General features: G+C 36.2%; 1 protein-coding gene and 1 long non-coding RNA gene across 2 annotated transcripts; both read left to right on the top strand.

The window, feature by feature from the left end:
- The first annotated feature begins 4,269 nt into the window (after nt 1-4,269).
- On the top strand, nt 4,270-8,915 carry LOC110012021 (uncharacterized). Its single transcript, XR_002287165.2, has 2 exons — nt 4,270-8,477; nt 8,647-8,915. It is a non-coding gene; the product is annotated as an uncharacterized LOC110012021 (long non-coding RNA).
- Nucleotides 8,916-16,662: 7,747 nt separating this feature from the next.
- On the top strand, nt 16,663-21,367 carry LOC105162931 (DNAse I-like superfamily protein). The gene is made up of 7 exons (XM_088880205.1): nt 16,663-16,989; nt 17,260-17,301; nt 19,273-19,355; nt 19,441-19,542; nt 19,702-19,916; nt 20,678-20,772; nt 20,875-21,367. Exons 1-7 carry the CDS (start codon nt 16,848-16,850, stop codon nt 21,120-21,122), a joined length of 927 nt encoding a protein of 308 aa, XP_088736331.1. The 5' UTR covers nt 16,663-16,847; the 3' UTR covers nt 21,123-21,367.
- The last annotated feature ends 1,890 nt before the right edge of the window (nt 21,368-23,257 follow it).

Here is a 23,257-nt window from a genome sequence, read left to right on the forward strand (position 1 = left end):
TATGTTCTCCCTTGCATATTTGGTCAGTATATTGCTTCCTCCTAATGTGGAGTCAGAATGGAGTTGGCTTGTGTTTTTGTGACAAAATTGGATGATCTGAAGCAATATTGTTTTTTCTTTTAAAATTTAAGTTTTGTATAATATGGGCTGAGCCTGTTAATTAGGCTTCGTTTGGATTATTTATTGGGAACAACTTGAGTAGTAGTGCAATTGACAAACAAAAGATGAAAATAACACTGGGAGTTTGTACGAGGACGACGGGTTACAGGTCGGTACAACATGGATTTTTCACAAAAGTCAAAGTCAAACTCAATCTGGCATAAAGTACCTCTAAGTACTTAGTGAAGTTGACCAATTATATTCACATTGTGCATCATACATGCACACAAAAGAAATGAGGAATGAATATGGGGAAAAATTTATGGACTTTTTGTGATAATAGAAATGTTCAAAATTCTTTTATGAAAATTGAAGTATTTATTATCTTCTCTGTGATATAAAATAAAATTTAAAAAATTCCTTCCGCTTTGTGAGTCACACGCGCTTTGACTGGGAATTGACTATAAAAGTGCACTTATAGTTCCCCAAGTTTTCAGAGTTTTAATAGTATTAGTTCTTAAATTAAATTTCTTTTGCTCTTTTTTGATAATCTATCATAATGCTCAAAATTAGGTCTAACATGCTTTTGATATAAATCAAATTCTCATAAATTCATACATTTTTCTGACCGTCTTGTTTTTAAGTATTCCAAGTCCTCGATTTTATGGACTTTCTTCAACCACACTACCGTTGTAGATGGTCTGCAGACACTTGGCTCCTTCAGCAACAATCAACACAACCCTACAGAGTTTCCTACCTTAGGGCGTGGAAGGAACTTCAATATAGGGACTTAATAAAATTTGGTACAAACAAGTTGAACTGAAGCTTTACTTTTATTGAAAAAATATACGGAATATAACATAGATATTATTTCTTCCATTGAAGGAGACAACTACTTAGCCTCTCATATAAAAGAGGACTTGATTCGTTGGGGAAACCCTCATAAATTAAGAAATTTGAAAACATGACGACTTAGAATTTGAGATTTTATGTTTTGAAGAGTTGGAGAAGATTTTTGATGATCATCATCTGCTTCATTGCTACCTTATTTATAGGCGTCCACGGACTTCAAACCCGGACTCCAAACTTTATTTTTGTTGACGTCACTATGTTCATCATCACCGCGTCCTTTCCTCCTGTTAGTTATAATGGCTTATCGGCCATGTGATTGCTAGCTGGCTTTCCTGCTTTGCTGACTGTTAGTCTTTGTTATTTTCTGTCGACAGTCTTATTCTTGATTTTTTAGATTCTTCAATTTTTACTTATTTTTGTAAAATTCCTTCTTTTCCCTTGTCCTGGTTCGGTTCGGGAATCTTTTGTGTGACACGAATTTTTGTTCCGAACAGGGGCTTATCCTGTTCCTCATAGCACGACCATATATGATTATGCCATTGCCCGACATCCTCGTAGCCTCGGTCGCTGGTAGCTTATTTTTCCAGGTCAACATCCTTTTCTTCTCAAATAAGCTTTCTGCAAACTCAATGCTCTTTCTTGTCATGAAATTTAACAGGAACGATCCATTTACTTTGTTTGAGAAAATTTTGAATCGATAATTGACTTCGTTCATCTCAGTGAGACAGACCCACAATCCCAAAGCTCTTTTGGTAGAAATATCGTCTTCACTAATAGCTAATAGCAGGGGAGCTTCTCCTGAGGCAACTTGATTTATTAAAAACCACCATGTTTGGCCTCTGCAACTTCATATGAAAAATGTTGGATGAGACCCTCTTTTTGTAGTTTACGTAGCAATTGATATGAATTTTATCTCCAGAATATTGCCTTTCTTTAGGTGTGGGTTATTTTGCCATGAATCAAAGACTGCCTCACTAATCCATTCCGAAAATTTTTGGAAAACTAGGTGACATATTATGAACTGAAGCGAGACTCTAAAGTCAACCATTCTCTGACATATTCTAGGTTGGACTCCTCTAACATCCAGACCCTATTATATTTTTTGGATGTTTCGATGATGGTCTTGCCTGAAATTACTAGTTTGCTGGAAATTAATTTTTCCCACATGTGATGATAGTCCAACCAAGCACAAGAAGATATCAATTCGTTAGTATTAACTTTAGAAATATCTGTCATCGGCCTAAGGTTAATCTCTCCCTCTTTTACCCTAGAAGTGATGGGTTGACTTGAATTTTCAAGAGTTTGCACTTCCTGTGACTCAATTGTTGCCGTTTCACCAAAGTTTGATGATGGCCTTGTGCAATGGGTACTTGAATCTGACGCTACAGGTCTAGAGCCCCGTACTCTGAAGGCATGCTTAGGGTCATGCTCCCTCAACTCGTGAGTCATCCCTGAAGGTGATGCCTTCCGAATTGGTTCTTGTAAATCGTTCCATAGCGAGGTGGACACTAATAAGAAACTCCTTATGGCGACCTGGACTGTGTCTAGGTCACTTCTTTGGATTTGTCCGGTAACTTGGGCACTCAACTTTAGCTGCCCGAACTTCTTGTCAAGCTCCTCGAGGTTTTTTCGGAGGTGCCTGAGTCTCAGCATGATGGAGTTTGTTTTAAGTGCATCCATCTCTCGTCAGGAAATCTGTAAGAACATTTCATGAGATTTTATAACTACAATATTATAACAATAATATTGGCTTTCGGCTTGCCATATGATAATACGAGCTTTCTCTATCTTTGATTCTAATTTATTTCTTAAGAAAGCCTTAACTAGTATTATTAACCTTTAAAGTAAATTTTTTAGCAAGTAAAAATAAAGGTCATTTCTTAAAATCCTTCTAAATTGCAAAGAATTCCTTCTCCTTAATGTGCAAAACTGTAGCTTGTTGTTCTGAGAACAACCCTCCTGTATATCTCTACAAGGTTCTTCCCCCGCAGTGTCATGAGCACTGCTGCACATCTATAGTCATTGGTGTCCGTGTAGACTACCAATTTTTATCCTCGTCCTGTGGTATAGTAAGCTTTGGCAGGTTACTGCAAACTTATTTCAGCTCACGAACCCTTTTCGTGTGGATTTCTTCTCATTTTAATTTTAAACTTTCCGTTTCTTTCAGAAGTAGTTGGAATCCTTCTTGTATCTTGCAAGATTTTAATGAAGATGCCTGCAAATTTAACAACTCCCAAGAAGCTTTGCAAATGCTTCTTGTCTTTGAGTACGTTTAAGAAATTATGAATTTTCTCCACAATATGATCCTGTAACTTAATTTCTATTTTGTCAATAAGAACTCCTAAAAATTTAATTTTATTGACAGCAATAGTAGCTTTTTTTCTCAGAAAGCACTAATCTTTCTTTATGGCATGCATCAGAAAATATTTTAAAATATTTAATACGATCTTTCATATTCTTAAATGCAATCAATATATCGTCAATATAGACAAACATGAATTCAAAATAATCTTTAAAAAGATTATGCACTTTCCTTGACAATCATCTGGATATCCTTTTTATCTTCCATGTTCATCTGGATAGGTTTGAATCGTACGTACTCGTACTTGCATTCTTCCTTTACCTTTAGAGTAGCTTCGATCTTGTTTCTATCCCACCATGCCGGAGATTTTGCACTGAAGTTCCTCTAGATAAGTCTCTTGATATTCTCAAGAGAAAGCTTGATTTCCTCGCTAATATCTAGCGATTTCATTCTTGTAGTGCTTCCTTAAGGTTCCTAATATCTTCCTCGGATTCCTTGTGGAAGTTATTACTATTGATGAGTCCCTGTTGCATGAAAGGCAAAAGAACCTTACCAAATTTCCTCTTGTCCTGCATTTTTGGGTTAGTTAATCTGGCATTGAAATCACCATGTTCGCTGTAAAAATTTATAAGCATTATCCTGCTAAATGTTTTTTCTCTTCACAACACCTATATCTCACTACCACAATTAGTAGTAATGATTAATAAATTCTTTTGACTATCCTACATATATATCTTGCAAATGTTCAAATAAAGTTATTACCAAGCAAGGCATCTATACCTATATCATGAAAGTAAATAGGAGGTGTTTTTATCCTAAACTAAAGTGATCCAAATGCTCCTCCGATCATGATCTTGGCTTCTCGTATTCTCTTATTGAGTATTAAATTTTTTTGTGAAAAATCTCTTCCTGCAATAGGGGGTAAGGTTTCCCTTACTTCTTTAGGGAAAACTCCAGGTTTTGCCGCGCAAATCCCTGATCCTGAATTAATATAAGCTGCAAAATACTCTGTTTTATATTGATCATACAACATACCAACATATATGTATATAGAGAAAGGGCTCGTCATTCAATCCTTATGGTAACACCATCAAAGACTGAATTTCATTCCGTTACCTTTTCTTCCCTATGGCTTATGATTTTCGAGAAAACTTAACCCCAAAGTCATACTCCCATTTTCTTGTCCTGCAATACCTGCAACTAAAATTTCATGACCTACTATTTCTAACATTCCTTTATATCTACCCACAACAGGTTGCTGCAAATGATATAAGTCATACTAGCTCGTCCCAAGACATGGAGAGAAGGCCCCAACGTCCTAAGTTTGACAAATTCTATTGTTTTTCCACAATAATTACGGTCACAACACTGAAGACTGCTGGCGTATGAAGAATGAGATTGAAAGACTTATCCAAAACGGATATTTGCAGGAGTAAGTTTGTTGGGGAAAACTGGAGGAATAGGGCCATACCGAAGGCAAGAAACAAACAAAGGAAAGGAAGCGAAAGTTCCCAACCCCAAGTATCTTCTAAGCGAACAGCACAAAAATGCATTTGGGAGGAGAGCTGAGGCTAATGACCCTCTCGTATCCGAATGATTGCAGGAGGCCCAAGTGGAGGACAGTCCCGCCATGCTAGAAATGCTCAAATCAAAGAGGCGCATAGCATAACTATAAAAAAATATGGGTTGTTGGGGCGATGGAGGACACCGCCCTCATCCAGTTCGAAAGAGCATAATGGTCGGGCCCCAAATGTTCTCATAATGAGGTTCTAGTAATCACAACATTATTAACCAACTATGAAGTAGGTGCATTTTCATAGATTCAGAAAGTTCTGTGAACATATTGTTCGTAGAGGCATACGATCAGGTGCAGTTAAGGGACATCCCCTGGAGAAGGTGAATACCTTCGTGTACCTTTTTGCAGGAGAAGTAGGCCACCCTCGGGGCATGGCTTCTCTCCTATTGACTCTAGGTACTGGAAATACTCGGAAGACTTGCCTGTTGAATTTTTTAGTGGTGGTTACACGCTCAGCCTACAACGTCAGGAGACCCACCCTAAATGCTTTTCAAGTTGTAATTTCTACTTATCATACATCTGGAGGCATAAGAGAAGTACAAGGAGACCCCCTCCAATCTCGCAAATGTTACGTGGAAGTTGTACGCAAAGAGCTAAAAAGAAATGATGATGAAATTTTTAAGGAAACACCCCCAAGCAAGCGAGAGAAGAGGGATATAGAAGATAAAGAAACTGAGGGATATCCCCCAAAGTTCAGCCAGTTGAGAAATTAATGAATGTCGAACTCAGATGGAGGATGCAGTACGTGAAGAAATAATTCAAGGTTTGCGTCGCAATGTAGATATCTTTGCATGGACCCCCCAAGACTTAGAAGGGGTCGATCCTAACGTCATAATTCATCATCTTAATGCTGATCCCAACATCAAGCCAGTAAAACGATAGAAGAGACACTTGGGACCAGAAAAAGATAAGATAATTGAAGCTGAAATTGACAAATTACTTGCGGCACAACACATCGAAGAAATACAATTCCTTGAATGATTGTCCAATGTCGTATTGACTTCAAGAATCTCAACAAGGCATGCCTTAAAGATTTTTATCCTTTACCACAAATTGATCAATTGGTAGGTTCCACATGAGGATGTGGATTGTTAAGCATAATGGATGCATCTCAAGGGTATTATCAAATAATACTAGCTCCAAAAGACCATAAAAAAGTCAGTTTCATCACTTCTGTAGGAACATTCTATTACGAGGCCATGCCATTTGGCCTAAAGAATACAGGGGCCACTTACCAATGATTGGTAGATAAAATATTTCTCCCACAAATTGGAAAGAAGATCGAGGTGTACATAGCGATATGCTAGTAAAAAGTAAGTAGACTAAGGATCATGTGGTAGACTTAAAGAAAACGGTCTCTATTCTGAGGAATTATCAGTTAAAGCACAATTCCAAAAACTGCACCTTTGGAGTAAAAGGGGGACGCTTCCTGGGTTTTATGGTCACCCAAGAGGAATTGAGGCTAACCCCCTTAAGATTAAAGCTATTCTGGACATGAAGGCACCCTCCAACATTAATATAGTAAAAAGACTAACTAGGAGGGTGGCGGCACTCAGCCGTTCTATCTCCAAGTCGGTAAAGAAAAGCCTACCCTTTTTTAAAGTCCTGCAGAAGGCGAAGAATTTTGAGTGGGACAGTGCGTGTCAACAAGCCTATGAAGAACTCAAACGATATTTAGCAGGCTCACTCTACCGGTGAGACCGTCCCCAAGGGATACCCTTTTTCTGTATTTATTAGTCACCCCCAAGCTATTAGCTCTATCCTAATTCGTGAAGATAACGGGAAATAAATGTCGATGTACTACGTCAGTAAAGTACTCGAAGGACAATACTCTCTTATTTGGTTTAAAGCCTCCAATAATGAGGCTGAATACGAAGCACTCGTAAGAGGTCCCAAAATAGCATATGAAGTAGGAGCTAGACACTTGATAGCTTATTCAGATTCATAGCTAATAGCCAAACAAGTAGAAGGTTCGTATGAAGCTAAGGAAGAAAATATGATATAATGCCTACAACAAATAGCAGAATTAAAGACAGAATCCGAGAGTTTCCAGTTTATTCAAATCCCAAGGGAGGAAAATATCAAAGCAGACTGCCTCTCCAAATTGGCTAGTACTTTATAAGATTGCAGGATGAGGTATATTACCATACAATACCTCTTCAAACTAAGAGCTCCAATTTATGTTCAAGCAATGTCTTCCATAGGTGATTGGAGGACTCCTGTTATCTAATGGCTCAAGAGGGGTGCCTCCCAAATAATAGGAGGGAGGCAGTAAAACTCGGGGCTCGAGCTTCCCATTTCCTACTACAATGAGGGGTCCTCTACAAGAAATTCTTCACACACCCCTTACTCCGGTGTTTATCGCTGCAAGAAAGACTACATATTCTTAAAGAAGTACATAGTGGTTACTGTGGAGCGCATGGGGGAACATGGATCCTCGCTAGCAGAGCATTGGGGGCTAGATACTTCTGGCCCTTCATGAAACAAGATGCACGATAATTGGTGAGGAAATATGATAAATGCCGAAGCACTCCTCCCTCATACATCAACCTACGGAACCCCTCTCAACCATGTTATCACCTTATCCGTTCGCGCAATGGGGAATGGATATTGTGGGATCTTTCCCCCTCGCTCCCGTTCAAAGAAAATTTCTACTAGTAACCATCGAATACTTCACCAAATGGGTAGAGATCAAGCCACACGCCCGTATCACAGAAACAAAGGTGATGAAATTTATTGGAGGAATAACATCTATCGTTGTTGACTCCCTCGAGAACTAATCTTAGACAATGGCCGACAATTCCAAAGCCGTAGAATACAAGATTGGTGTAAAGGACTACATATCAAATAAAGATTCACATCAATGATACACCCCAGTACAATGGGCAAGTGGAGGTCACTGACCGAATCCTAGTACAAGGAATTAAAAGAAGACTAGATAGAGTTAGGGGAAACATGAAGAATTAACTAGTGTCCTATGGGCATACCGCACAATCCCCCATGGGTCTATGGGAGAGAGTCCCTTTACAATAGCTTATTGAACTGAGATGATCATCCCTGCTGAATTGGGTTACCCTCTCACAGAATTTTGCACATTTTTGAAGAAAAAAATACGGAGTTGCTAAAAGAAAACCTGGATTGTATTGAAGAATTGAGAGAGAAAGCTTTCTTTTGCATTTAAAGATACAAGAACACTATGATTAATGCCCACAACAAAAGAGTAAAAATACGAAGTTTTAAAATTGGAGATAAGTATTAAGAAGAATGGATGGTGGAAATGATTTGAAAAGGAAACTATTGACTAACAATTCACTTTTGGGAAGTGTCATATTAGTGATCCTTTATTTGGAATAAAGGATTTTATTATCTTATGGATGGTTAAATGAACCTAAATATATTTTAATGCATCCATACAAGGTATATATATTAGTAATTTGAAATAATTAATGAATACATAACAAAGCAAGAAAATAATTTTCCTCTCTCCAATTTACACTTGGTATGTTTTTCTCGTCAATTCTTTTCTAGCAAGTTGAGTTGGGAGTCTCAAGTTTCAGTATGGTGTGGACGCAACTTTAGAGGGTTTCTATGTTGAAGCCTTACGTGAACGGATCAAACGAAGGAGGTTCGAAATAAATCAAATCAAAGGTAATTCTTGATTTGTGATTTATGCACATCTTGCTTTACATTCAACCATTCGCTCGTTTATTTTTATTTACTACATCGAACGCACGAGAATTCCAAAAGTACATCCCTTGGAACTATGGTTTTATTGCATTTTCGGTTTGATTTACGCATTTTATTATCATCGCTTAAGCTTGCGTGTTTCTGGATCGTTCCACTCGGACTTTGAGGTGCTTTCACCGGTATTGGCCCTCGAGCGGTATATCAGAAGCATCAATCCCAACTGGTCCGATCATCTAATGCCCCAGTCTCCAAGTGATCCCTCGGCACCCGACAATGACAACGAACACGCGGCCGTAGGGGATAATGTGATTAAGATTAAAAAAAAATATATTTTGTAAAAATACAATTTTAAAATAATATTTTTTTTATTTTTGTAAATAATTTATTAATTTTTTGTTATATTATGTGTTTTTATATAGTATTGCACAATTTAACAAAAAAAATCATTTATATAATTTTACAAAAATAAATATTAAATAAAATAAATATCAAAATACATTAAATAAATGATAAATTTCGTAACTGTATTTGTAATGGCTTTTGTAATACACATAAATCAAAATCATTCGCCGTTACAAAGACTGTGCCAAAAAATATTTATCAATTTCGAAAACGACCATTCAAAAAACTGTTACAACAGCAACGTAAAAAGCGGTAACAAATGCAATGGCAAAAATAGTTACAATATAATTCAAAACTGTTACAAAGAGTATTACAAAAACCTATCCAAATATCAAGCACAACCATACCAAAATGTGTTTCAAAGACCGTTACAATAACAATAAAATCAAATTCAACTAAGCCGTTACAAAAGCAGTTCCAAATTGAGCTTTTGGCATGTGACTAGATTTGTAATGGTCTACTGTTGCCGTTACAACGACCGGTACAAATTGTAACGACTTTCAAATAGGTCGATCCAAATAATTTGTAATGCCGGATTTAGCCGTGGTAGGCTTGTCAGTTATAAGTTAATAAAGTTGTCGTTTCAAAAGCCGTTACAATAAAATAATTTCTTTTTAGTGCAGGTTCAGTCTCCGCAAATAAACAAAATTGAGTAAATGCACTCAAACATCGTCTTTAGCTTCATATAGATCATGTAGGTCTCTAAATCTTTGAGGTCTTGCACTCAAACTTGTATCAGCATGTACATTTTGTGGTGACAGCATTAATGGTGGTGTCATAGGTTCCACTGGGTTTCTCTTCATGATCAAAGAGTGGACTATATTGATCATTTTTTGCTTAATTGTTCCCGTGAAAATGCCTTCCTTATTGAACTCCACGTCCCAACTTATTACAATCTTCCAGTTGTCAGGATTGTATAACTTGTAGCCTTTTGAATAAGTATCAAAGCCGATAAATAAGTATTTAGCACTTTTATCATCAAGCTTCGTCCGTTTTTCATCCAAGACATGCGTGTAGGCTATGCTTCCAAAAATAACAAAATTGAGTAAATGTACTCAAATCCATTACCTCCTCTATAGCTTCGTACAGATTATGTAGGTCTCTAAATCTTCAGGTCTTGCAATCAAGCTTGTATCGGCATGCACATTTTGTGGTGACGACGTTAATGGCAGTGTCATGGGTTCCACTGGGCCTTTTTCTTCATCATCACAGAGTGGACTATATTGATCATTTTTAGCTTGATTGTTTCAGTCCCAAACGCCTTCCTCATCGAACTGTTAGAATAGGTGACTAAAAGCCAATTAGATTGACGGTTTTGAGAATCATTCAATAAATTTTTATTTAAGTAATATTATCCCGAAGAATATGGTAAGTATTCTTCTTCGGCATACGTATCTATCGTGCTTACCAAATTACATCAAACATTACTTTGATGTCACGACAGATGCCCACAGACCACATTAACACAGTGCAGCAGTTGGACAGCGCATTGGATGGCGGTCATGAAATCAACTGCCAAGAGTTGGGTCTGAAATATTCAGGTCGAGGACCTCGAGAATGGACATCGACTGTCCTATGGAGACTTGCATTAAGAGTCGCATTCATTTGATGAGTGTCGTATTTCATCGGCGACAGACGTAAAACGTCTATGCTATCTTAGTGGGGTAATTGGCTAGGTGTCGAATTGACTGAACTGACTTGCGAGGATCGTCATATGGAATCCTTGGAGGCTTGGTCCGTACGATTTGAATCCCCAGCTCCGATAGTACGGGAGTAGTCCTCAAACCTGAGGAGTCACAGGAGTCACGTGCATACGATGACTGTATCTTGGGTCTATGCAAGAGGTGACTATGTCACAGACACCATCATCATAAGCTTAATCCAGTGTAGTCGGAATATGTAGAGAGGACGATGAGTTCCAAGAATAGGATCTGTCCCCTATCAAAACGTGACAAAAGCATCTCCTATTCACTTGGAGATGTGTTTATGCTCTGAAAATCTGTGGCCACAATCATTGGTCGAATAGGGAAAAGAGGTTCCCATGTCGAGCAATTTGGCATAACGCGATCTCAAGTATTAAGCATAGACTCCTAGTCCAGGATGGGAAACAACACCCAATTCCATGCCCTAGAATAAGGTTGCGAGACGGTAGAAAGAAGGACCATACCTGTATGGACTTGAGAGCCCAAAAGTTTCCATAGATATTCGTCTAGTCTCTAGTACTATGGATTGTTGCTAGACGGCCACCCATGGTGACGCACTTTCTTGATCAAGGGTTGATCAAGATTTATTAATTAAATTGGATTTAATTAATATTTGACACTAGCCCAAGTCTAGCTGAAAGGTGAACCTAAAAAGTCACACACAAATCACCGAGAAGGGACGAGGAATTAATTGAGAATTAATTCCATAAGTAATTGGATTACTTACAAATAAGAGGGCCCCATTAGATTGATAAGCCCAAGAATAAATTAATAGGATTAATTTCTGTTGGGCTTGCTTTATTATATAATAAGTTGGACTTATTAATTAATAAAAGCTTATTCGGCTCATATATTTTATTAGATTAAATATATGATGAACTTAATTAAGTGGGCTTTAATTAAATTGGATTTAATTAAAGTTATTGGGCCTTACATTATATTTAGTAAAATTGGCCAATGCAAGCCCATAATTAAGTTGGTGGAAATTCTTAAAAAAGAAAATTATTGACTAACAAATTCACTTTTGAAAAGTGTCGTGTTAGTCATCCTTTATTTGTAATAAAGGATTTTATTACCTTATGGATGGTTAAATAAACCTAGACACATTTTAATACATCCATACAAGGTATATATATGTGTATTAGTTATTTTGAATAATTAATGAATTAATACATAATACACAAACTAGTTTCCTACACCCATTCTCCACCTCTCTGCCGCCCCTCTTGTATATGCACTTGGTGTGTATTTTTCTCTCCTAATTTTCTTTTAGCAAAGAGAATTAAGGGATCCCAAATTTTGGTGTGGTGTGTAGGCAACTTTAGAGGGCTTCTACATTAAAGCCTTGCGTGAACTAGTCAATTCGAAATAAATCAAATTAAAAGGTAATTTTTTATTTATGATTTATGTATCTCTCGTTTTTTTATTCAACCATAGCCCCATTTATTTCATTGTTGTTTATTATTTAACTACATCGACTCCCGGGAACTATAAGGGTACACCCATTGGAATTATGATTTTTATTACGTTTTGTTTTAATTTACATAGTTTATATTACCGCTTTCGTTTGCGCTTTCCTAGGTCGATCTACTCGCACTTTCCAATGCTTTCACGAACTCCACGTCCTAGCTTATCACAATCTTCTGGTTGACAAGATTGTATAGCTTGTATAACTTACTGTGCACGCGTAGGAAGTGGATGTCGCATGAGCACAGGCGCCCGGCTATGCGAGCTCTGTTGTTGACGGTCGATAACTGGGCTGTTTTTCACCATTTCTTCCAAAATTAGATTTTTCAATTTCTGCATATTTTCTAGAAAATACTAATTTTTGCTAATTTAATTTTGGAGAAAATTGGATTTTTTTCTCAAATTAAATTTCTTTAATTAATTTGGTTTATTTGCGTGCATTGGATGCGCGAGGCTTAATCATCCACTTGAGATGAAAATTTTAAGCTTATTGTTTTCTGCATATAATTATTTTTCATGGTATTGGATATCACGATGTTTTTGGAATGCTCATTTTCTTGTCTAGCATGATTAATTATTATTACGTGCTAGAATAAATGCGAATGGATGATCACGGAACCCTAGACCGCATGTATGTCTTTTAATTTCTGTTGGATGGACCCGTGTGACCTTGTGATTTTATTTTCTCCCTCCTCCTCGTTTTTAGCCTTGGAATAATAAAGCTTGCTATCTCCCTCCTAATATACTCCCCCCGTCTTCTGATCAGGGTTTCTTTTTAAATTATAATGAGAGTAGTGTAGGACATTTTTGTGAGAATTTTTATTTTGAGCAAGCCCATGGAGAAGAAGGTCCACGATGGAGGAACCCCCGGGGAGTAGGTGGCCTATGGAGATATCATAAGGCCCATTTATATGCTGATGGGTAACATATTTTATAATAGCATAGGGCTACTTCAGACTGACCATAGACTTACTGCTGGTTTAGTGAGTCGCATAAGTTGGGCTCGTGATCATCCAACAGGGGGTGTGGTCTCTTTATTACCTAATGGAAACGCTTCACCATCTCTTTCCTTGACAATTTCCAGATTTCAGGGGGCTGAAGGGTGGTTGTTTCCATGCCCTCGAAGTTAGTAGGTGTGAACCAATCCTGCTGGAGCCCAATAGGAATCTCCTACTTGATATCTTGGTTTGCTGGTGTTCCACCTCTTTCCAGCTAAAAAGAGGGTTCTACTTCGCTAGCTTGATAACTGCGGAGGGTCGAGTTGATGGTTTCCATTATGAGCTGACAAAACTGCTCACAAAAGATTTAGTTCATAACAATAGGTCCAAATGCTGAGTGCAGAGCTGGAGCTCGAGTGTTGGAAGCTCCTAAGGTCAGATCTAGAGTGTGAGCATTGGCAGCTCCTAAAGTTGGATCTAGAGTGTGAGCATTGGCAGCTCCTGAAGTTGGATCTGATGGTGGAATGGTGGAACCATCTACCATAGGGAGGGAAGTGTTTCGCTCATAGGATCCGTTGTCCCCTTTATTGTCTGACTTGACTAGCTCCCACGTCCTAAGCTCTGGTTTCCCATAGAAGACGCTAATGATGCCTATTGAATTTTAGTCGCACCATAAGGATCAAAGGATCCTTAGAAAAATCTTAAGATCAACAGGGGACTAACCCTGCAAAATAAAATTAGCACTCCGTGCTTAAGTCAGTAACACTGTATTGAAAAAAAGATGAAAGGAACACTTTAATCAAAGTGAAAATAATAGTGAAAAGTGATGATAAAGTAGTTTATGTATGTGGAGTGCAAAATATAAGTTTAGAATAGCCTAAAACTAGGAGAAGGTTGAGATAATAAGTAAGAGTTTTAGAGTGAGGATTGGTGTTACTAAATGACTGCACAAGGCCTCTATCGATAGACATGTATAGAGTAGAATACGGGAGTTAGTTGTAGAGAGTCTTATGTTATTCGAAAGCCATTTGAATCAGTTAACTAACCTAAAACTTCATATGTGATTTGGATTTGGATTGACTAAGATGCACGTTTTTTACAAAGTCTTGCCAGGTCTGCTTGGAAAACTGAAAGTTTGTTACATGTAGATTACCAGCTCGTTTGTCATCATTCTATTAGGAACCACCTAGAGATATTATAGGATGATGTGTCTTAATGTGTTGACAAACTTAATGACTTGTGCATCTAGCTGTATGATGACGTGTCCAACGGGATTGGTCTTCATTCTTGGTCTTGCCAATTCAGTAAAGTTGAGAGAAAAGGCTTTGTGAGCCTTCTTTACCTGCCCATGAGCCAGTCGATTTTGGTACCAGCATTAATGTGTATGCCTTGGGCTGGCTTCCGTAGCATTGGTCTTTGACAGAAAAAAAATATTTAAGGGAGCATCATCGAAGGATGTCATTTGCTTTTATATTAATATTGTAGCTTCTAAATAATCATAAAAGATAAAAATCTCTCAATATTTATTAAATGGAGTTTTTAAAATAATAATTTTAGTCCTTTAAAAAAATTTAATAATTCTAGTGGAATATTTTATTCTTTTTCCTACATTCATATGAAGCAAAAATTCATGATAGACATTCAATGTGTGTGTGTGTGTGTGTGTGAGAGAGAGAGAGAGAGAGAGAGAGAGAGAGAGAAGTTTAATTTTAAAAAAAAAAAATCAAAAGTCTCAATAAAATATTACTCAAGAAATAAAGTAATATTTTTCATTATATTATTATAATTATTGTAATTTGAAGTACGTTCATTTAAGCATACATATATTTCACAAGTAAGAAAAAAATCAAACTGAAAAGTGGAGTGGAGTATATATGTGATACATACTAGATTTTAGACATAACACAAGGGTCTAAAGATTTTCAGAGAAATTTTAAGATCAATGATGACTACCCTACAAAATAAATATTCGTATTTTGATGCTTCAGCCCATAACAATTTACTAAAAAAGATTAAAGGGAACTTAGATCAAAATGAGAATAATAGTGAAAAATGATGATAAAGTAGTATATATTCGTGTGAAGTGCAAAATATAAGTAATAACATAAAAACGAGAGGAAGTTGAGAGAATAAGTGAAAATTTGAGAGTAAGGAGTGATGTCAACAAATGATTGTACATACTTCTATTCATACGTGCATACAAAGTACACTACAGAAGTTTGTTGTAGAGAGTCCTATGCCATTTGGAAGCTCTTTGAATCAGCTTACTAACCCAAAAATCCGTGCACGATTTGAACTTCAAAGGTACACCAGATTGACTAAGTCTTGCCAGATCTGTCTGAAAATAAAAAAAATTGGTTATCTGTAAATTACCAACTCGTTTACTAGGAGCCACCTAGATATATTTTAGGATGACGTGGTCTCATATGTTGGCGAGCTACATGACGTATTTGCTCAGTTGTATGATGATGTATCCGACTGAAACAGATTTGATTCTTTGGCCTACCAATTTAGTAAAGATAAATGGAGATAACCTTATGGATCAAACCTCCAAATTGATAGACCAGCTAGACTTGCACCAACTGGGCTAATGTACATTGTTTGTGGCCTTATAAAAGTGTTTAGGGGACATTATCAATAAGGAAGAAATAATTTATTTCCTACCTTAGACTAACCGATTGAATAGTGTATCCCACCCCTTAGGTGGGATTATGAGATACACTATTCCCTAAATATATGTTTGATAAGATCCGGTCTGATATTAATATCGAGTTTTAATAATATGAACCAAATATATGATTATACTTGATACTTAATCTTATCATGCTTAACCACACGAAGCAAATGAGCCCTAGAAGAATTTGAAATTTATTATATTTCACAAAATATAATTCAAAATGGGAGTTGAAATATATGAAAATCTTTTATAATATGAAAATCTATATTTGAATGGATAGATTTGAAGTCATGTACTTCAAATACCTTGTGGATTTATTTGAAAATTTTTAAATTCTGAAATCTTTCAATTTTAAATTTAAATTATGTTTTATTGAATATTGTTAGATTTTAAACTCTTCTAATATAAAAAAAAAAATTTAAATTCATTATTTCAACTTCTTCCCTCGTTTCCCAATCTATCAATCTAAACACATTATAAAGTTCAACAATTTTTTATTAATAATTTAAAATGTCTATTTTAAAATTCATGAATTCAGGCACTTTAAAATATATATATATATATATATATATATAACTTGTCAATTGAATTATAGTAATTAATTTTCTTAAAAATAAATCATACTCCTTTACATAATTAATTGTACCTACTTACAAATTCTCCCTAAATCAATGTATAACTAATATAGGTACCACTTTTATTCTAGATATTCTCCTATCTATTTAATTTTATTCCCAACAAGAACAGTACAAATTTAACCTTCATATTTCAAATAATATAACTTTTAGTATACCTAATCTAGATCAATGTTGAAATTTTCGACAACAGAATATTTTTCGTAATTTACCCATTTAGATGAAGAATTTAATTTTTCACCAAAGCTACAAAATTTTGGAAATATTAAGAATCAAATTTATAAACTTTTAATTTAATCTCTCTTCAAATTCTCACGTGCCGCTCGGACAGCCCCCAAGACCAGTTTTCTCATATTTCATTTCTTTTCTACTCTACTCCACCTTAATTAATTATCAACTCCGTTCCGAGGTTTTCGCCAGAATCAATCAGCAACTTCAGCCTTTTGTTCTGTCCCGAATCTTGTTTAGACGTGCAGTTAAAATGAAGTAAGGGCTGATAAATAAGGAAGATGAGTGTTTCTTTGACTGTGATGACCTTTAATCTTCTTGAAGATCAGCCAGAGGACAGCCCAAACTCATGGGAGAAGAGGAAGGATTTGTGTGTGACAGTCATCACCAGTTATTCTCCAATGATTCTTTGCACACAGCAAGGTCTTTCCTATTTGTATATGTGTGTGTATTTGGGTTGGGGGGGGGGGGGCAGTGATAGTATATGTAACTACTGTTTTGGATCTTGATTGTTGGTAATTTGTGCCTTTACTTGAAATGGATGATGTGGGCTGGCTTGGACTCAAAATTATAATGATGGGTTTTTTGGTTTGTTTCTTAAAGTTGTTACCTGGTTGCTGATTTGGTGTGTGTTGCTATGATTTGATGGATTTTTGTTCTTACTTTTGGCATTTGTTTTCTGGACATGGTTAGGGGTGAAGTCACAGTTGGACTATCTACAGCAATGTTTGCCAGGTATAGCTCTTGATTGTGTTTGTATATGATTATGACATTGTGAGGCAGAGAGTTGTAGAAACAACAACCTTCATTGAGGGTTATTAATGCATTCAATTCTGAAAGCAAAGTCTGTCTTAATTTGTTCGGATATAGTTGAATAGGCAACGTGCTGAGTTTTCATTCTACTGTTGTGGCTTAACGTTGCTAGCGTCAATCCTGATCTACATTATGTATAAAGGTGAAATTCTTGGCTTTTTGTAATAGCAACACCAAAACAAGGATGTCGGGTATTGGACATATATGACAATGATGACTAGGGGAAGAATCTCATGTTGATCATGTGACTCTACTCAGTTAAATGCTACTACGTTCTTGTAATGAGAAAAAACAACATGCCTGCTTTTACAAGGTAGCGTTATGGAGGATGCTTCGGTACCAAGATCGTGGGATCACTGAGTTTGGCAGGAGTAGTCTTTTCAGTGTGGATCGTGTTGAAGTTTCTAGCTTTACTTGATTTGCCTAAGAAACAGTTATGTCAGTGTAACAGAAGCCTCTCTTGTAACTCATAAAATTTGTGCCTTAGGATATCATAGCATGTTTTAACTAAAGGTAAGGATAAAGTTTTTCTCTTCAATCATATATTATGGGACTTAAATGTCTGCCATGATGTATATTGAAGAAGTTGCATACATGGGCTGATTCTTCTGTAATTTACTCGAGTCAAAATTGCTATGATTACATGGGATAAGGTACAGACCTTTTTTTCTGCTTGCCATCTCATTGTAATACATTGGTGAAAATCCTTCTTGATTACCGAATATATTATAATGACCTTTTCCTCTGGGTTTATGATGTTTACGGATTTATTCACTGTTTTTACCTGCACTTGCAAGCGAGCTTACTAGAACATGCCAAACTGCTTCATAGTATGTTGCCATCTGTTAGAAAAGCATATGAGATGAAAATTTCGCTTTCTATCTCTTACATTATGTTAAGATTTATTACAATAATAATATGGATTTTTAGGTCTCTCACATTATCTTACATCTTTGAGTTAAATCTCAAAATTGTTATTGGAGGCAAGATATATGAAGTAAAACCTTATAATATCAATAATAAGAAACTAACGAGGCAGAGGAGCTTCATCTCACAGTCATTCTGATACTTTAATGATAAAACTAATCTTTATGTTGTATATTTCTTGCATCTTTTAGATTTATTTCCTGTCCGTCTATCAGTGTGGGCTTAGGAAATTCAATAAGAAATTAAAATGGTAAACTTGAACTGATTTTCAAGAATTTATTCTTTGAAGTTATGTTTTTTCAGTTAGTAGATTTATTTACTTTTTTTTTTTTTTTCTCTTTTTGGAAAAAGAGTCTTAAAAACATGATCACCATATCTTAGAAGAATGAAATAGCAAAGGAATTGGTGAGACAGGTTTCACTGTTCAGAAATAGGCTACAAATGGCATGGAGCAAATGCAGGTAGTCTAACCTTTCTTTTAGAAGCAATTGGTTATCAATTCACATGGAGATGGTGGTTTGCATGAGTAGTGTAATGCAGGAAGAAGTAGCTTTTGTATATGCATGATGGAAGCTGTGATTGAGGATGGTTGTAGTCGATCGGAAAGGTCTATAGGAGGATTTTGGGAATGACCGGCAGCGTACTTTCGATTCATCTCAACTCAAGCAGCAAGTTTATGTATAGGAATAGGCTTATTATCGAACTATTCTGGTTATTCTGCAAAAGCGAGTACAGTAATTTCTTCCTCTTCGGCACCAAATGGTTTTGAGATGGACACTTGGAAGAAAAAATATTTTATTTCTCCGAGCTAGCTAAAACAGCAGCGCATTATTGTATTCTCTTGTACTAATTTTTGTTGGCTAAGGGCTCCAAAGTACTGCTTAAATTGGTTTACTTTCTTTGGAATAACTCGTTCACCATATTAAAGCTTTATATGATGTCCGAGTTATTTTTGTCAACCAAAAGGTTACGAACAATTCGGGATTTCGAGGAAAGGATCTGAAGATACTTCTGATCAGCACTGCACTATCTTTTATGACAAGGAAAAGGTAAATTGTTTAATACAGTTTGCTGTCTTTATCATCCGAATAGCTGGTAATGAACTATTTCAGTAATATTCAGTGCTTGATGTAGGTTGAGCTGATCGAAGGTGGTACCTTTTGGCTGTCAGAGTCCCCTTCAGTACCCGGAAGCATTTCATGGGGTTCGACAGAGCCATGTATCTCCACATGGGCTATATCCTTAAGCTCTTTCATACTGGTTTTTTATATTAAAGATTGCATATTCCTATTATTGCAAAGGAGAGAAAGAAGTGAGGATTTCTCTTTCCGATTTTGATAAATATTTAGACGAAGAAGCAAATCAAAGTGTTCTTTGCCTTGATTAATTGTGTACACATTCCAGCTCAAAGGTGTCGAGCCACCAGGTTTTTCGTTTCAGATTGTGAATACAAATATGGACGAGTTTAGCCCTCGTGCTCGTAGGCGCGGTGCTTTGCTCACATGGCAGCACATTGCTTCGTTACCTCCTAATTTGCCCGTTTTATATTGTGGGGGATTCAACACACAAAAGGAATCAACTACAGGGCGTTTTCTTCTTGGACGATCAAGGTACTAGTTTCAGTTTGCTATGTATTACCACAACTTTTTTTTAACTTGTTTGAGACTAAGTTGGAACTCCTAAGTCCTAACATACAAACCAGACAAGTAAGGTTAAGTTGGAACAACATGTTTTCTCTTGTTTCATGTAGTTAACAGCTAATGGTGAACAATTTATTTGAGCATGGCATCGCCATGCAATATCTTGCTTTCCTGAAAGCTTTCCGGTCAACCTTCATATTAGCCAAATTTGATAATGTTGGAAAATTAAAAGTGCCTTAGAAATGGATCTGGTGCACCTACACACATCAGAAATATACAGATCCACATATTCTAGATCAAGTTTGCCTACACAAGCCTCATCTTGATTGAATCACGTCATGCTTTCAGGCTTCATGTTCTATACGAATCACACACCCTGCTCAAATAGGAAAGAGAAGTAGAGAGGACCTTGAGGATAGGGTCTATCGTTTGGAGAGAAGATTTCCCTTTCTATGAGGAGAGGGACTCATTAATAAATCTTCATACAGAAGGAAGATGCCCACCCCGAGGAAAACATAATCCCACTTAAACATCGTTGAAATACGGATTGTGCACTAACTAGATAACAAGCATAATACACGTGCCATATGATTGATCACTTTTGACCAGACTCGGTCTTGGCTGGACTTTGTCATACAAAACCAATCCAACTTTTAATAGATAGGTTGTATTCTTTACTGGTAGTGGGCTGGGGAACACCGCTGACATCCTTTCCACTACTTCTGTTCCAGGGAACATGGCGTTGTCGGTGATATGAGGGATGCTTGGCCCAATGCACGTGTGAGGAAAAACGTCTCCTTGATTCGCACTTACCATGGATTCAAAGGTACATCCGTCTCGCCCGCAGCACCTTCTGATACTAAATGTCGTACTAACTGGACCTCATTGCATTCATATAACCTCATGTCACATTCATTATCTCCATTAGGTGATAAACAGGGGGCTCTCGAATTCTTGAAGTTGATCTTCCGTGCACTTTGCCTTTGCTGGGATCGCCAAACTCAGGATCTGCATGTCGACTGGATTCTCTTCAGAGGCCGATCGTTGATCCCCGTCTCATGTGAGGTGGTGAGCGACAATGTCGACGGGTATTATCCTTCGTCTCACTATCCGATATTTGCTGAATTCATGCTTCCTCGAACTCTGAGGTTGATCGAGACCCCTACTCAAGACTGAAAATTCCAGTTTTTGCACTTTTTCGGTTGCTGTGTATGCATTTTCTTGAAATCAAATTTCCTTGTTCTTGTCCGATATTTTGTTAATTTCTTGATCTTGAGGAGCTTGATTGCTCATCGTTCCCAGACATCTCAGGGAGTTGTGCACAGGATGTCGAGGATCTTAATGATCTGGTTCTAAGGCTATTGCAAATGGGAATTGGGATTCTTACATTTTTGAGACATTATCGTCAGTCTTTCTGCTCATGTTAGAAGATTTTTGCCCTTCTTTGTTTTGATTTCCAGTCTCAGTTTTTAATTTTTAATATCGAATATATTTGTTTTTATCTGTTTTCAATCAAAACATTTTTACTATTTTTAATTATTAATTGATATATATATATATACGTATACGTGAAAGAATATATATCTTTCGATCATTACTTTAATAAACCAATGATATAATCTAATAATAATACATTAATATGAGGCCATTAATAACAATAAAACAAAGGAAGATATAACTACTAATTAATTTTTATCTATACTAATATGAAAAAGAAAATGTGTCCTAAATTCACAAATAGCGGTTAATGACACATTTAGGCTAAAAATACATTTCAACCGATTAAATAACTAACTTATTCAATTTTTATATTAATTGATAAATTAGTTTATTTCATTTCTTTTTTTAATATAATATATTGATTTATATATTTTACTCTTATACTATTTTAAGCACAAAAAAATATTTATTATATGCATATTGAAACGGTGTGTCACAATAACCCGTTTAAATAAAAAAGAACATTGATTCAACACAAACTGATGAATTAAAAAACTACAGTGTTTGTTGATTACTCAGAACAATTTTCATTTTCGCCCGGAAAATAATGTAAAGAATAAAAATATTACCTTCCCATTTAGAAATTGATGATAGATAGAAATTAAAATAAAATCAAATAATTTGATAAAAGATCAAAACACCCACTAAAGCCAACCCTTGCTTGGAAAATTGGACAAACATTATAGGCTCAATTCTAATGTGGGCTGAGGTCCGCCGCATTCAGCCAACTTAAGTTGAAAATTTTACAAAATTCCATACATCTTACGTATACAAAACTCCACTTGCATGTCAATTATTTTGTACATTAAGGATTGATGCGTATTTAAGTCCAACAACGTCACAATATTTGAAAGAATTTTTACAAATTTAAGATTAAAAGAGAACTAATCTATAAAACAAGAATTTAACACTCGAATGCTTAAATCAGTATTTTATTTGACTAAATAAATAAATAAAGAACTCAAAATGTTATGAGAATAACCATTGCATATGATAATAAAGTAATAAAAGCAGTGTGGAGTGTAACAATACGTTGAAAGATAGCTGAAAATCGAGAGAGAATTGAGGAGTTTTGCGTGTGCAAGAGAAATAATTAATGGTAAATTCATTTTTCAATTTTGTCAATAATCCTTTATGTTTGAGGAAGAAGCTAAGTAGATATCCAGTAGAGCAGAACTATTTGAGGAATATAATTTTAGAGAAGATGGTTCTCCTACAAGCTTAGTGGTACATAAAGTAGTTGTGAGTATAAGTGGTACATAAAGTAGTTGTGAGTTAAAATATATTAACTTTATGGGTGACTAGCAATTTACCTCCCCTGTAATTTGTCCAATTACAAATACCTCCCTTTTGACATTATCTTTGCAGTTAAAAGCAGTTGACTAAAGTAAAATACACTTTTGCCCCTCAGTTAAATGGTCTTAAAAAAATAAAGAAGGTGAAATTACAAAATACGAAACTGCCCCCGTCAGTTCAACAATATTTTGGCGGACTCTTCACCTTCGAGTCATGGTCGATCATTCACCTTTCTATCACACAAAAGTCTCTCACAAAATGTTAGCCTTCATCTTTTTCCTCTCTTTCATAAAAAAACTTGACGTGTTTCACAGCCAAAAAATGTGATTGTTGAAGAGGACTGCACGATTGAGAAGACTCATCAGAGCCGTTGGATCAAAGGGTTCGATTAATTTTCGGGGGCAAATTGAAGAATCGAAGCAAAAGCGATATCGTTTTGAGGAAATTAGGGCGCAAGCAAAATTAGGGAAAGAATTGGGGAGACTTAGCCCTAATTCTTATCAGCAGGGCAGACA

Source organism: Sesamum indicum, linkage group LG5 (genome assembly GCF_026168435.1).
Source record: "Sesamum indicum cultivar Baizhima isolate 11 linkage group LG5, ASM2616843v1, whole genome shotgun sequence".
Classification (NCBI taxonomy): Eukaryota; Viridiplantae; Streptophyta; class Magnoliopsida; order Lamiales; family Pedaliaceae; genus Sesamum; species Sesamum indicum.

Excerpts from the sequence above, each read along its gene's own strand:
- LOC105162931 (XM_088880205.1), top strand. The coding sequence starts at position 16,848 with ATGAGTGTTTCTTTGACTGTGATGACCTTTAATCTTCTTGAAGATCAG. Across the intron at positions 17,302-19,272 it reads TCTACAGCAATGTTTGCCAG|GTTACGAACAATTCGGGATT; the intron begins GTATAGCTCTTG and ends GTCAACCAAAAG. Across the intron at positions 19,543-19,701 it reads CATGTATCTCCACATGGGCT|ACATTCCAGCTCAAAGGTGT; the intron begins ATATCCTTAAGC and ends TTAATTGTGTAC.